The following is a 13145-nucleotide window of genomic DNA, read 5'->3' on the forward strand; positions in this document are numbered from 1 at the left end:
AATGGTTTTCAATCAAAGCCTTTACGCGTTCATATTCAAGATAAGCTCATCACCGTCCACCGAATGTCTCGAAAAACACCAGAGATTTTTGTTGGGACAGAAAAACTGAGCAAAATTGAAAACAGGATATTTCAGGTGGTCACCTGATTCCAATAGCTATTGTCTACGTATAAGTAGAATAACTGTCTACAATGTCGAGTAGTTCGATCGTCGGCGATAGCCCCTGCAGTAGCAGCCGAGTAACATTTAACAAAATACCAGTAGAATCTATGAGCCACAGAAGGTACATATACACATGATAGGTCTCTAGCCATGTGGTGAAAGGACCAAGCGTAAAGCGTATCAGTGTGAAAGCTACAATCAAGTGTTATTTCAATAGCATTAAAGCTGGACTTTCAAGACTGCGAATGTATGTACGATAAGGAGACACGCTATTTTAACAGCTATAGAAAGTATAGTTAAATTTGACAGCCTCTGCTCTACGTGATGGTGTAGAATAGACAATGCCATTTTACAGAGTACTGTGATTTCAACATTTTGCCAGCAAAACCCGCTCGTCGGTGTACCAAAGCATTATTTGTAGTTATATATACAACAAAACACACGACCGAATCTGTGCCCTAGATGCATATTTGACCGCTTTTGCGTTGAAATTACGAATGTCAGCGAGTCGTTCCTCTGAAAAGCTTGGACTCGAAAAGCTCAAAAGCAGTATTGTCGAGCCCTCCATATGCCAAATCTAGTCTGTGTCGTATATGCATGACGTTTTTTCTTACCCTAATTGGAGAACGTGCTAAATCAGGCCGCACACATCTTCCCTGCAAAAGACTGCTACTGAACGTAAGCAGTTGGGACGCCCGTGCATGACATCAAATTACTGTAAAGGCCGAAATATACACTTTATTGGTGATAGTTAGCCCGAATTTATAGGTTGTTCGAAGCCATTTAGTCATTAATTTCTCTTATAGAATGTGAAATTTTTCTGTATTTATATATATTATACTATTCTGAGCAATTGTGGTAAGCATCATCATGTCGTCGGACTCCCACGTAGGAACTTCGTTTTAAAAACACGTGTTGCGATTGGGAAAAGGGAGTTGGGATATGGTAGCATAGTTGATTAACTGCTGTCATTCCTTTTTCTACGTAAATCGAGTGACTGCCTTGCGGATAATATTGGAGTGGCTTGCACTGCCATACGCAGAAGTAATAGTTTTTGACAGTAATTGAAGATGCGTTGTGAACACCTAAGTTTGTCTTCAGGAAAGCAAATTACTGTCGACGTCTGATCAATCAAGTAATCGATGATACTTCGCCACCGTGTAACAGCAAGCATTAGTTTTTTACACATAGATTTCTACGGATAGCACCAACGAATGCGTATTTCACACTTGCCTTTACCGGCTTTCTCCTTAAAATAAACGAAGCGATTATTTATGTGAATAGTCTCATTGCGACTGAACTTTATTGCAACTTACAGAGTTAGACTAACTTGAAACTATTGATTATATGTAATGCTGTTCACACTGATTAAACGCAATTGTACATAACTATGAATTCAAATATTGTTGAAAAAAATATTTGTCTAAAGCTATAAATGCAGCTTAAAACTTTGTGCTTGTAAGCTCAGAGCCTTATCCAGTTTCCAACCGCGGCGGCCAGGATATAAAAAAGTCTATTCGGGATCATTCGAGCCGAGATACACTTGAGCTGAAAACCATCTTTTCGCGAGCATTTTGCAATTTAAAAGGTAAAATACATCTTTAGTAATGTTTTGTTTATTAAAAAAATTCCAGAAGCTCTCGCCGACAATTAGAACTTATTCTTATTATTAGAACTTATTATACTGTAATAAGCCGCTTGTCCCCTAACCTTAGATAATAGGATCGCGCAAAATAGAGCTTTGGTTCATCTGCGCTTTGCGTCCACTAGAAGACATTCAGACAGTGCCATAGTCAGCCGTAGCAGGCAAAAATAGATCAGCTAGAAGCAGATGCTTTTATTTGGTTTATTGCTATGTTTACTGTTTTGGTAGTTATTTAGCGTGTGCATTTTGTTACGAATTTCTATCCGTCTAGGATGTCCACGAACGTAATAAACTGGATCTTTCAAGTCAATAGCGATACAAGGACGTCTATTGCGTCCCAGAAGCAGCAGATTGCATAGAATAAGATCATCTAGCCAGGAGTCAGGATTCAATAATTCCGTCAATAATTTGCAGTAACCTTGTAGCGTGTGAAGTATTAAAGCGTCAGCTTTATTCGTAGAAAGCCTGTAGGTGAGGTTCAATGCATACTGATGGCCTTTCGCATGTGATTGGCATATGCTCTCTTATAACATTGCAGGCAATCGAGGAACTGCCGCGTCCATTACTAGAAAGAATTTCCTTCCTATTAGACGACTAGCCGCAAGGTCAACGGATCCGAGTGCATAGTCTATATTAGCACTAAACAGGTAAGAAGTATACTGCAGATACGCAGTCGGTTACAGAGTGAGAACTGTTGGATGCCAAGTTTGCTTGGTGTATCAGAACTGTCTATATGGACGGCGCACCGTTCAGAGGGAATTTCAGTTGTGTAGAATTTCATAATCTACCATCGTGTTACTTAAGTCACACTTCGTGACGACGACGACGACGATTGAATCGAATCTAGTTGGCGATTGTGGTCATTTTGATTTCACAGGAAATATTATTACATGTTATCCGAAAATCCTATGTCGTATCTGTTAAAAAGATCACCCAGATTGTAAATGGCTTACCCGTAGTTCTTACTTAAAATAAGGCTTAGTGCAATTTCAACTGATCTAAATTTGTTCGTGTTAAGCACAGGTTGGGTCAGTTTGAATACAAGTAGACTGACAGCTCTAGGCTGGCTCGTAATAAACAGTGACGTCCTCATAAAGTGTCATTTTCAGAATCACCACCTATAGATCAATTCCACTAAGCCGGCAGGGCGCTTTAAGCGTACATGAACTAGATCGAACGTGACTAAAGCGCCGCCCATCCCACCGAGTCAACAACTACTACTACTACGTACGATAGCGACTAAATCATCGAGCCATCTGCCTCGGATAGTAGCACCTCACTGGCGGGATATTTCCCTAAAACCAAGGAGAACTTTATTAGTAAAAATTTCGTTTCCATTCTTTTAAGCGGATATATATATACGTAAGCGTGTCAGTGTGTGTATGTGACTATACGCTTGTTCACTATCTGAGAAAATGGCTCTATGCATAATGCACCGAATATAAGAAACTGTGTTAGAGGTTTTAATGTAGTCTGAAGGAAAACTTTTCAGCAGCTAACACAATAGCGGTTGAGAATTTGTGAAAATTCTAAATAAAGCTTTACATAATAGGCTGAAAGTTGTACCTTGAGGTAGCAAGGAGGCACTGGCTAGACGGTAGAACCGCGAACGGTTCAATGAGATGGCAGCACGAGAGAGTTAACCTACTGCCATGGGGCATTTTCTACACAGTCACCCGACGGCTAGGACATGGAGAGTAACAGTAGAGTCGAATAGTTAGAAGGACAGAGCTGTAAAAAAAATAAAGCGAAATAATAAAACCATTGTAACAACGCGGTTGGTTCGTTACGGCTAACCTTGATATTGATGGTCGAGTATTAAAATTATATATTACTCTTAATAGGTTGAGAATCCTCCTCGAGTTTCGAGACATGGCGTATTTGATATTGAGATGAAAGACAGGTTCGAAGATCGAATATGAGGCTACGCAGTTTCCGGATATGGTTAGGGTAGCCGAAGGGCTCAGAGCAGACGACGCTATTGTCAGTGCAAGCCACGTAAAGAGCCACGTTGAGAGTTATTGAACCACCCAAGAAAGGCTATTCACGAATTTACTGAAAAGCAAGTGCCATAGCAAATAACCAGGACTAAATCGCCGGTCTAAGCCATTAAACCCCTTCAGTTGCCGCCATTGGTTGGACTATTAGCTATTCGCACACAGTTGTTAAACTGTGTGCGAATAGCTAATAACAATAACGATAAAAATAGATAATCTGTGGGTAAACTTATTCTTGTTTTATTTCTCAATTTGATTTGCGCGCTGTTCCGATAACGACGATCTAGCAGAAATCTTGCTTATATAGCACAAATTCCAAGCTAAAGTCGGTATCACATATTAGTACTATCGTATACGATATGGGTTAAATATTTGCCATACGACTGATACCGTGCTTACAGTATAGTATCATTTAGTAGCCTACACACAAGCTCTCTATGGAGAGCACAATTGTTAGCCAAACACTGTTTAAGGCCATATTTGAATCTCACTAAGTCAATGGGCATAAGGTCGCTCGATGGTACGTATTTGATATGCTCTTTCGCACCTATTTATCATGTCTGTGTTTTGTACTGACGCAAGGCCATGATCAAAGTATAGAACTAATGAAACAGTGAACGTGCATTTGACCTGATCACCTTTAAGCTCTGTTAAATGTCCTTCACATTAATGTACAAATCGATGTTTGGTTTCGTCGGTCATCTTATATCGACATTTACCTGACTGCGCTTGCCGGCGTTTCAGTTTTGTTATTATTAGCTTCTGTAGAAGGTCGAATCCAAAAGAGAATATATCATGGTAGGGTTCTAATGCCTGCAATGATGATATGACAATTGCGAAACTAATAGGAATATCATTTTTATTAAAGGTGTCTCTCGTCCAACGTAGATGAACACTCAAGAGTCGTCAACAAATATTATCTGATAACAACTCAATAAAAACAAGGAAATAAATTCTTAAATTATTGTACCGGACACAATAAATTATTATGTTAATTGGTACGCTTTGTTCTACGAACTTCATACGATACGACACTTGTCTCTCAAATTGTTTAGCATAAGCAAAAAAAAAAAGGATTCGCGTCCCAGTTTACCCGACTTATAATACTTATTTATGCAGTTCTCACATTTGCTTGCGAAGGGTTCTATAGCGGAAAACACTGCACCCCGTGGCACTGTTTCAAAAAATTGAGTTGCACCTTTCGGATTGCTTCAGTGTCCTTAGTCAAATGGGCCGTCACATTTCATACCTCGTTTAAAAAGGCAGGCCTTTAGAAACCTAAATATAGCATTCAGATTTCGTCATTTTTCACAAAATATTGAAAGGACGTCACTGTAGACCTCATTGGCCCCAACAATGATAACGGTAACAATATCACAAAAGAAAGGATCATTAGTGTGCTTGATATGCATATCAACATGCTATTTGAAATTTTAGAAGCTACGAATCGTTTTTATTTCGAATTTTAGAAACTACAGATGCGCATTTAATAATAATAACCAATTAACGGCATGCTTAATTTTCTTCAAGCTGTTAGTTTGTTTCATCGCCATGCCGCTACCTGCAGCTTGAAATGAGCCAAATATCTACGCTTTAATCAGTACGAAAAAGAATTGACCACAGTTTCTAATCGTAGCACCTGATAGAAAGGCTCCCTTCACCATATGTAATGTCAACATTATTTTCAGAGGCTACTGTTTGAAAACGTTGACGATGCTGTGGTCTTGTTTGGACACTTGGAAACAGCGCATCAGTATAGCACAATATTGGCACATCATAGAAAAAGGAAGCCAATCTTGACCCCGCAGCGCCGTATCATTTTTGATCTGACGCTCCGTGTTTCCTTTTTAAATACGTTATCGACGTCTCGTTGTGAGTCTAAAGGTTTTTGTCGGTATCGCTGTAGTAGCGCTACGATTCACGCAGTAATTGGGTCTGTTTTCGACTGCTTGCGCTCGTTGGTGAAACACGTCCGCCGTGTCTCATTCTCGCCTACCAAGACGCGTACTGTTGGGCCGTACGCTCGTTTCCATATTGTGCTGTTTTGTCACTTCGCAACTGTTCACGGTTCCGGCCGTATTCGCGCTAGTGATGGCTGATAAATTGATATTGTTTGGTGTCGTCGCCCTAGTAAGCTTACTGCATCTTGCTCATGGTAAATTTTACACTTAATTAAGCTATCATTGTGTTCTTGCACTAAAAAAGCGTAAGTCACATCAATCGCTAATGAAAGTAACACTAATTGGGGTACGCAGATATGCGCACCATTTATATCGTTACATACGGAGTTTTTAGAAAGTTTGTGCCTACCATAACTTTATGCTTGCATATTTCATTTGCAACCGTATCGCGCAAAGCCACAAATTAAAGAAACGAGATTTTTTTTATATACATGCCTACTTTGTGATGCTGTAGTGAAATTAAATAATTTTTTTTATCGTTTGTGGATAGTGTCCAATTATATTTCCCTAAAGTAGAAGTTTATCTGTTTTTCAGAATAGAGCAGTGTCTTTAAGAACAAGTTCAGCACAAATGGGGAGTCCGCCGTCCGCAACTCTATAACATTCACAAAAACATGCACGCCTTGTAGGAATAAAATTTCTAAGGGCGTTAGCTTCTTTCAATTACCGCCTAGAAGAATGTGTTTTTGCAGTAACTCATAACTTCGGTTGTAGTTACACTTAGATTAATGGCGACTTTTGAGCAGGACAAGCACTTACTTCTGTTGGTACATTGGCGCGATCTTTATATAACGGTAGTTCAATATGAATTTAAATTCATCCGTTTCCGATCAGGCGCGTTGGACCACGACCTCTTGCGGTTGTACACTGCCAACAATTTGACTTTCAGCTGCCTTCCGTATGTATCTAAGGAGACGATTACAGCCTGTGATTGCATGGCGTGCAACAGAGACACGCCAAACTTCAAGGATCGTATGTGTAAAGTAAGCCTTCCTTACATGGGTCCGTGCGTTATGTTCTCTCCGCTTTCCTTTTTTTATCTCGTAGCTAGGATTAGAACGAAATAAACATATGTACATAATACATACATCCTTTTTCAAAATGGGTTTTCATTTTGGCTGCACAAAGGTCATGAGATTCACTTATCATTAGAAACACCATAGCCTTCAAAATATTTAGCCTTTCGCGGAATTGAACCCAACCTGCCAGACTAAAAAACATCGATTTTATCTCTCAACTACTTGTGAACAAATACAGATGAAGTATCGTTCAAAGGCATAGGTTATTATGGTAAGACCACAAACATTCAACCCTCAGCGCCCACCCTAAATTGTGCAAACGGTAATCCACTATCTGAGCTAAGTTTAATAATCTGAGGCTGATAAAATGAGGCTCAAGTAGTTTTTTAGTCAATTCAATATCTTGCTTTTAATGTCAATAACAAATTTTATTTCATTATATAGTGTACAGGTAACTTCACATTTGGATTATTTCTATTGTTAACGGGTTTTAGTTCTTTGAAGAAGCACGGAAGAAGGGTAAGGCCGATCACCTGAACGGGAACTTGGTCAACGTTTGCACATCGAAAGCAGTAAGTACGGCCTTATATTATTTTTCCTTATATATTCTTTATATTTTTATTATCAGTTATTGTACGGATTTAAAATCCTTGATCAATCATCGTTACTAATAGAGTAAACAAGGTAGTAATGGACAAGTACTCAAGATACAGCTGGAGACATTAAACATATTCCTGCTCTAAAAAAATATAGCCAAAAATCGTTGAAGCTTATTCTAATAATCCTATTTGATTTGACGAAATTCCTTCCATTTATACATGAATCATTTCGTTTTACAGATCTGTCCAAATATTCCGAATCAGTGTTGTAATCCATCGGATTCGTCACCGAAATATGGCAAAGGATGTCCGCTATGTCTTCCGGCTGCTAAATGTATATCGTACCAATTGGCGCCAATTAGTATTTATTGTTATTTGACAACGATCGATTTAACAACTTTATATAAATAATAGCGAACGCACCTATATAGTAGTAGTATGTATTACAGTACCATGTCCGAGCGACAACTCTGTATTAGTTTCCGATTAGAGGTCGCTTTATCCTAACGAGCCTTGATCCCATTGTGAATCGCGCATTACAGCCCAGCCAACCACGAAGGGACACAACCCCGCTTGCCTTCTAGCAGAGTACGAGGCCGCACAAACGGCACCGCCCAAAGGGGCTAACTGGAGAGATATGTATGAGGCTTTTGATACGGTAGGAGGCAACGGATAACACACTAACATGGCCAAATGGCTTACTTAGTAAAATACTCGTATTCATTTAATTGGTTTTCGTGCACGAACGTCAGTAAATCGAAAGTAACATTAGGTAGATACGTTGTCATTTGGTCTACTGGTCGATATTCGAACGAGACAGGCAATGCGTGAAATTGGACTTCATCAAAGATGTGCATCGTACGCGTTGTACAAGTCTGCCAAACTCTGCGACTGTGAAGATTGTCTCCAAAACGAGCAAAACCTACGGGAGAAATGGTGCAGGGTCGGCGAAAAGATTCGAGCAAATGAACAGCTGGGTCGCCGCGGATACATGATTAATACAGACTATTTTAAGTGAGTGTCCTTGTAACGTTTCTAGCATTTCGTTGGGTAATAATATGAAAAATCCTGTATTTTCGTGTAACGTTTCGTTTAAGAAAGAAAATTGTTAAAAAAATAAATGGGAAAATCTAGTCTGTGCGAAAAAATTGAAAGGCTCTCGCCCAGGCGATCATATCATATTGACTGATAGCCTCTATCATAGTACAGGTTAAGTGGCGGTAGTTTCTCACGCTTGATATTTCCTTTATAATGCTATTCACACAATACTACTTCGTTGATTTACAGAAAGTTCTGTGACAAAAAGTCGTGTCCTATAATACCCAACAAATGTTGTGCTGCACCTACGGCACGTGACGAACTAAACCCTGTCGATCGACGCGGCTGTCCTACGTGCATCCCAACTTCAACGACCTTCGGGTAAGATCTTTTTGGGCAAAGTGTTTTTATCACAATAAAAGCATTGTAAAAACGATTGCATTCGCATAACAAAATAGAATCTTTTCCAAACTTAAATTCAAAACCATAAAAAACCCCAAAAAAACCATCAACTTGTTGCATTGCAGTTTTGGACCGCGTTGCCGTAGAGAAATCACCGATCTGCCCCAACCTATCAAGCTTGACATTTTTAATCTCCAGTAAACACGCCTCTATACAAAAAAATACCATGAACTAATAAACAAGCATTTTATAGCTCTATTGTATATTAGTCTATTTCGTTCATTTGTTAAGAACGCCTAAATAATAGACGCATTTGCAACATCATTAATTATAGATAAGTGTCATTAAATTCGTGTCTACGTTCCCATAACTGATGTTTTCAAGGCAAAAGAGGTGACGAGCTAAACAGGTTCTCCTCGATCGATGTAGGAACGAATCTGACCACTCTTGACGGTATTATTGAAGCTAAAGCACTTTAATTACCTATCTGTAGAATTAGAGCCAATGATCCAAAGTCGTTTTTCTTTCTTCAAACTAAATGTCAAAAAATTTAAATATAGCTTACATAGCTGCAAGAGCTTATCGGTGTAGGAGGAAGCATAATCAAGAAAGTGGGTCTTACCCCGGCTAGAAACAAAGTCCACCGACTAGAGGATCCTGTTTGCAACGCTGTTTTTGCCACAACTCGAACTATAATTTACTACTACTACTGCTACTACTTCTACTACTAATAATAATAATAATAATAATAATAAGGCTTGTTTTAATTTTTAATAAGGCTTAACTTACAGAAGGAGATTGTTGTTGCTTGCAACATACAGTTCCGTACTTCTAGGCCTTAAGTCCCTTGGAAACAATCGAAAGGAACTCGGATTTTTTTTAATGAAATGAGGTAGGCGCTTTCATTGTACGACAGCTAGTAGACCTAAGTGGAATTTTTACCCTCTATAGAGTGAGCTTCACGCATGCGTTAAAACCGCTGTAAGCTAGTTTTTGTCCAGAATGTCCTGGTATACAAATGTGTATTTCGGCTCTTTTGCATGGGAATTGCCTAGGAAGTCCTTAACATGAAAACTATCTTTCAAGCTAAGTGCTTACGTAGCGAATTCCGTAGAGTATATTGTGTACATACTCGCACACAACATGCCATATTTTGCCATATTTTAGACAGCATGAAAGAATATATATGTATATATATAGCACTGGTGAAGGAAGACTTAACTGTAGTGCAATTTCACCGTTATCTTTGGGTAGGGGTGTAAAAATTGCGACGCTGAGGACATGTTTAGGACATGTGAGGACAAATATAACTAAGTTGAGGAACGAAACTGTGAGGTGAGAACGATTTGCCTAAGACACTGACATGCAATCAGATATTTAGGGATCGACTTCAGTGACACAAACCATGTTCGTTTAGACTGGGTTAGACAGCCCAATTTTTCGCAAGGCATCTATTTGCCGTATTTGTACGAGTTACCTGTCCAAAATTCATCAACAATTTTTATTACAATAAGACAATCTAAACTGATCTTGTAACATGTACACACTGATGATAGTCATTACAAAACTTCTAAGCTAGATAAAGGTGCGATCGACTAGCTGAAAATTTATTAAGAGAACGAATTTACGCTCCTTGGCACGAAACCGATCGAAACGGTAACTCTTCATTTTGCCAGGTACAGCGACATAATTGCAATATAATATATCGTAATATATACATATAAAGGGAGTAATATGTATATATTACTATGTAATATAATTCGAAAGGACCAATTTGCGGAATGATCAACTTGTTACAAAAGAGCAAACATTTTTATTATGACATCCGGTGAGTTTAGCATTCAAAATTACAGTTCAAATGGCATACAGATTGCCTAGAACATATGAGAAGGTATGGTAGCATAGTCCTGTAATATTGTCGTTGTTATTCGCTAAAACAATTAACAGAATAGCTAAACCTCGCGGTTAACTATAGATAAACAAGAGTATTCCTAACTGTTTAGCAATTTAACCGAGGTAGCATAAATATCACGTGCGAGCGATTTTCTACCTTTAAATCCGACCTAGCTGAACTACGAACACAGTCAGACCGTCTGCAGTACCCCAATAGATGACGTAACGCTCTGAAGGCGGCAAGACACTCACGGATTGGCCTACAATAACAAGAACTCGAAAAGTGGACAAGACTTGATTGAGGTAATGTCCGATGTCACGCGCAATCCGATCACATATAGACCCTTGTGCTGAGCTGCTGGACGCTAGCAGCGAACGCACTACTGAGTGGAACGAGCTTGGCAGGTCTGTTTGTAAAATGGGCAACCGAAGGAATGGCATGCCAATATCATGTTCTGCAGGCCTAATAGGTTCAAATGAGAAACGAAAAGTAGGTGTATTAAGAGAAAGAAATCGCCGCGTGACAGACGATAGCGCCCGTGCTTCAACGCTGTATTTCCCCAAAGAAATATGGGAAAGGCAGGCATTCGTGGCAAAAACCAAAGTGTTCGAAATAAAACCCGCCCGTCATGTGTACTGTTATATTATATCGGAGGTAAAGGTAAGTAAGGACGTCACCGAAACGTACAATGCAAATTTTTCCTTTTTTTCTTTCAAGTTTTGATCAGCGATAACGGGAATTAATTTGTATTTCGTTTTTTACACACTAGTCGATGGTATTAAGCCAAAAGTTCAAATGCGATATTTGTCTTCTATCCATTACAATGCTCCGAACGGTAAACATTACTTAATGTTTACCGTTACTTAAATTTTAAAAAAAAGTTAAAAAAAAAAGCATAAAATTACTTAACTTTATGCTAGTTAAGTCACTTACGGCAGCGATCCCGTTCTTAATAGTCCTTTCACGATGACTACGTCCAGCGGATTGAGGTTTTTTGTCGTAGGCTGAAACTGTGCAAACAGTGCCATATCCCAATGTTGTTTTGGGTCTGCATCTTCAACACAGAATCGCTCTCCGACCACAACGACAAAGCGGCCGCTTAAACGGTGCAAGCCATTTAAAAATGAGCGTAGCTGAAATAGTATCACCGAGAGTACAAGAAAAATCTATTTAATGTTTTTCTTTCTTATTATTTTACGTATCTTTCCTTTAGAAAGTATCTTTCAGAGAATTTCCTTTAGAAATGAAAGGTAGACTAGGCCAAAATTAGAGTAGTGTTAAGAAAAACCCATGTACAAATTGCAAATAAATAGTGAAAATTAAAACTGTGGTGCCACGAAAAGCAACTTTGAAAAACACTACGCATGAACGCTTTCCTAACCAAAGTATTGTTTAACTGGTATTAGAACGCCTCTGGCTTAACGGTGACGGTTTTTCTCCCATACGACAGATAAATGACTGGATACCTACAAAAAAACTACAAAAAAAAAAACAAGAAATACATGAAGTACCTGCAAACCATCTATTTCTAACTGGCATAGTCCGCAGGATTCAGATCCTTGCTGCTTGGAAAGAAATATGAGGTAATCTAGGTTCGAATCCAAATGAAGGAGACATTCTGCTTAACTGAGGCACAGCGAAATAGTGATGCGATATTTAAAAGGTAATTTAAGCTCAACTAAAATCGAAGGGCTCAAAGATAGGATTCGTGCCAGCAAAAATGCATATTTCATATATAGACCAACATCTAAAACAAAATACTTAATTTTACATAGCCACGTCCGTGTACTCTGTAAGGTTTCGTATTCGTTTGTACTCGGTATATCAGTAGCGCGCCTATATAATTGTTCCTCGATATGTCTGCCGTCAAGGGAAATTACTCTAGGTAATTTTTAAGTACAATCCACACGACTTCATGCGGATTCACCAAAGATACTGCCGAACTAAGCAAATATTCCTTGACTCAAACAGGCCGTTTTCTAAACGAATAATTTTACATATTATTTTCTATTCTTCGCAATAAAGTAGGCTATTTTGATTGGATTTGAAAACCGAAGTTTGAAAAATAGTAGCAAAACAGATCCCAAATAGTCTTCAGGTAGAGAAAGTCACGGGTGCTTACTACGAAATTTCGCATTCGAGAAGACCTGATTCAGGTCTAAGCTTAGCTTCAAATCCGACCTAATTGGCCCGGAACAGTACAACCGTTCACCTTTCTCTTCCTCTAACCATCCTGAGGGAGAGACATGGGTAATTTAGAAACGAAGCTAGCGCTGATCTTACGTATGGCGCACCTCATTGGCGATGATCTGTTGTTTTTGTTCACCTGTCTCGTTTTTCTCAAATATATCGTACATCTCCTTGAGTTCTCCACTTGTGAAGCATGCATTGAATCGAATAAACATGCCATCAGGCGTGCTATTCTGCA

General features: G+C 39.0%; 2 protein-coding genes and 1 long non-coding RNA gene across 4 annotated transcripts; 1 reads left to right on the forward strand and 2 right to left on the reverse strand.

Annotated features, from left to right (window-relative positions):
- Window positions 1-1459: 1459 nt before the first annotated feature.
- On the reverse strand, window positions 1460-5605 carry LOC147756108 (uncharacterized). 2 transcript variants are annotated; one of them, XR_015326038.1, is made up of 6 exons: window positions 5444-5605; window positions 4931-5082; window positions 4524-4645; window positions 3643-3862; window positions 3374-3538; window positions 1460-3102 (listed from the first exon to the last, which is right to left on the reverse strand). It is a non-coding gene; the product is annotated as an uncharacterized LOC147756108 (long non-coding RNA). The 2 variants fall into 2 exon arrangements; XR_015326037.1 differs by having other exon boundaries at window positions 4524-4617; window positions 4931-5605.
- Window positions 5606-5824: 219 nt separating this feature from the next.
- LOC111249869 (uncharacterized) lies at window positions 5825-9086 on the forward strand. The gene is made up of 8 exons (XM_022804307.2): window positions 5825-5959; window positions 6600-6748; window positions 7279-7356; window positions 7624-7717; window positions 7926-8041; window positions 8204-8397; window positions 8671-8802; window positions 8949-9086. Exons 1-8 carry the CDS (start codon window positions 5896-5898, stop codon window positions 9022-9024), a joined length of 903 nt encoding a protein of 300 aa, XP_022660042.1. The 5' UTR covers window positions 5825-5895; the 3' UTR covers window positions 9025-9086.
- A 1539-nt stretch (window positions 9087-10625) lies between these two features.
- On the reverse strand, window positions 10626-13145 carry LOC111249870 (uncharacterized). The gene is made up of 3 exons (XM_022804308.2): window positions 13012-13145; window positions 11651-11850; window positions 10626-11179 (listed from the first exon to the last, which is right to left on the reverse strand). The coding sequence occupies exons 1-3, from the start codon at window positions 13120-13122 to the stop codon at window positions 10876-10878; spliced, it is 615 nt and encodes a 204-aa protein (XP_022660043.2). The 5' UTR covers window positions 13123-13145; the 3' UTR covers window positions 10626-10875.

This window comes from Varroa destructor, unplaced genomic scaffold (genome assembly GCF_002443255.2).
Source record: "Varroa destructor unplaced genomic scaffold, Vdes_3.0 BEIS01000004.1, whole genome shotgun sequence".
Taxonomy (NCBI): Eukaryota; Metazoa; Arthropoda; class Arachnida; order Mesostigmata; family Varroidae; genus Varroa; species Varroa destructor.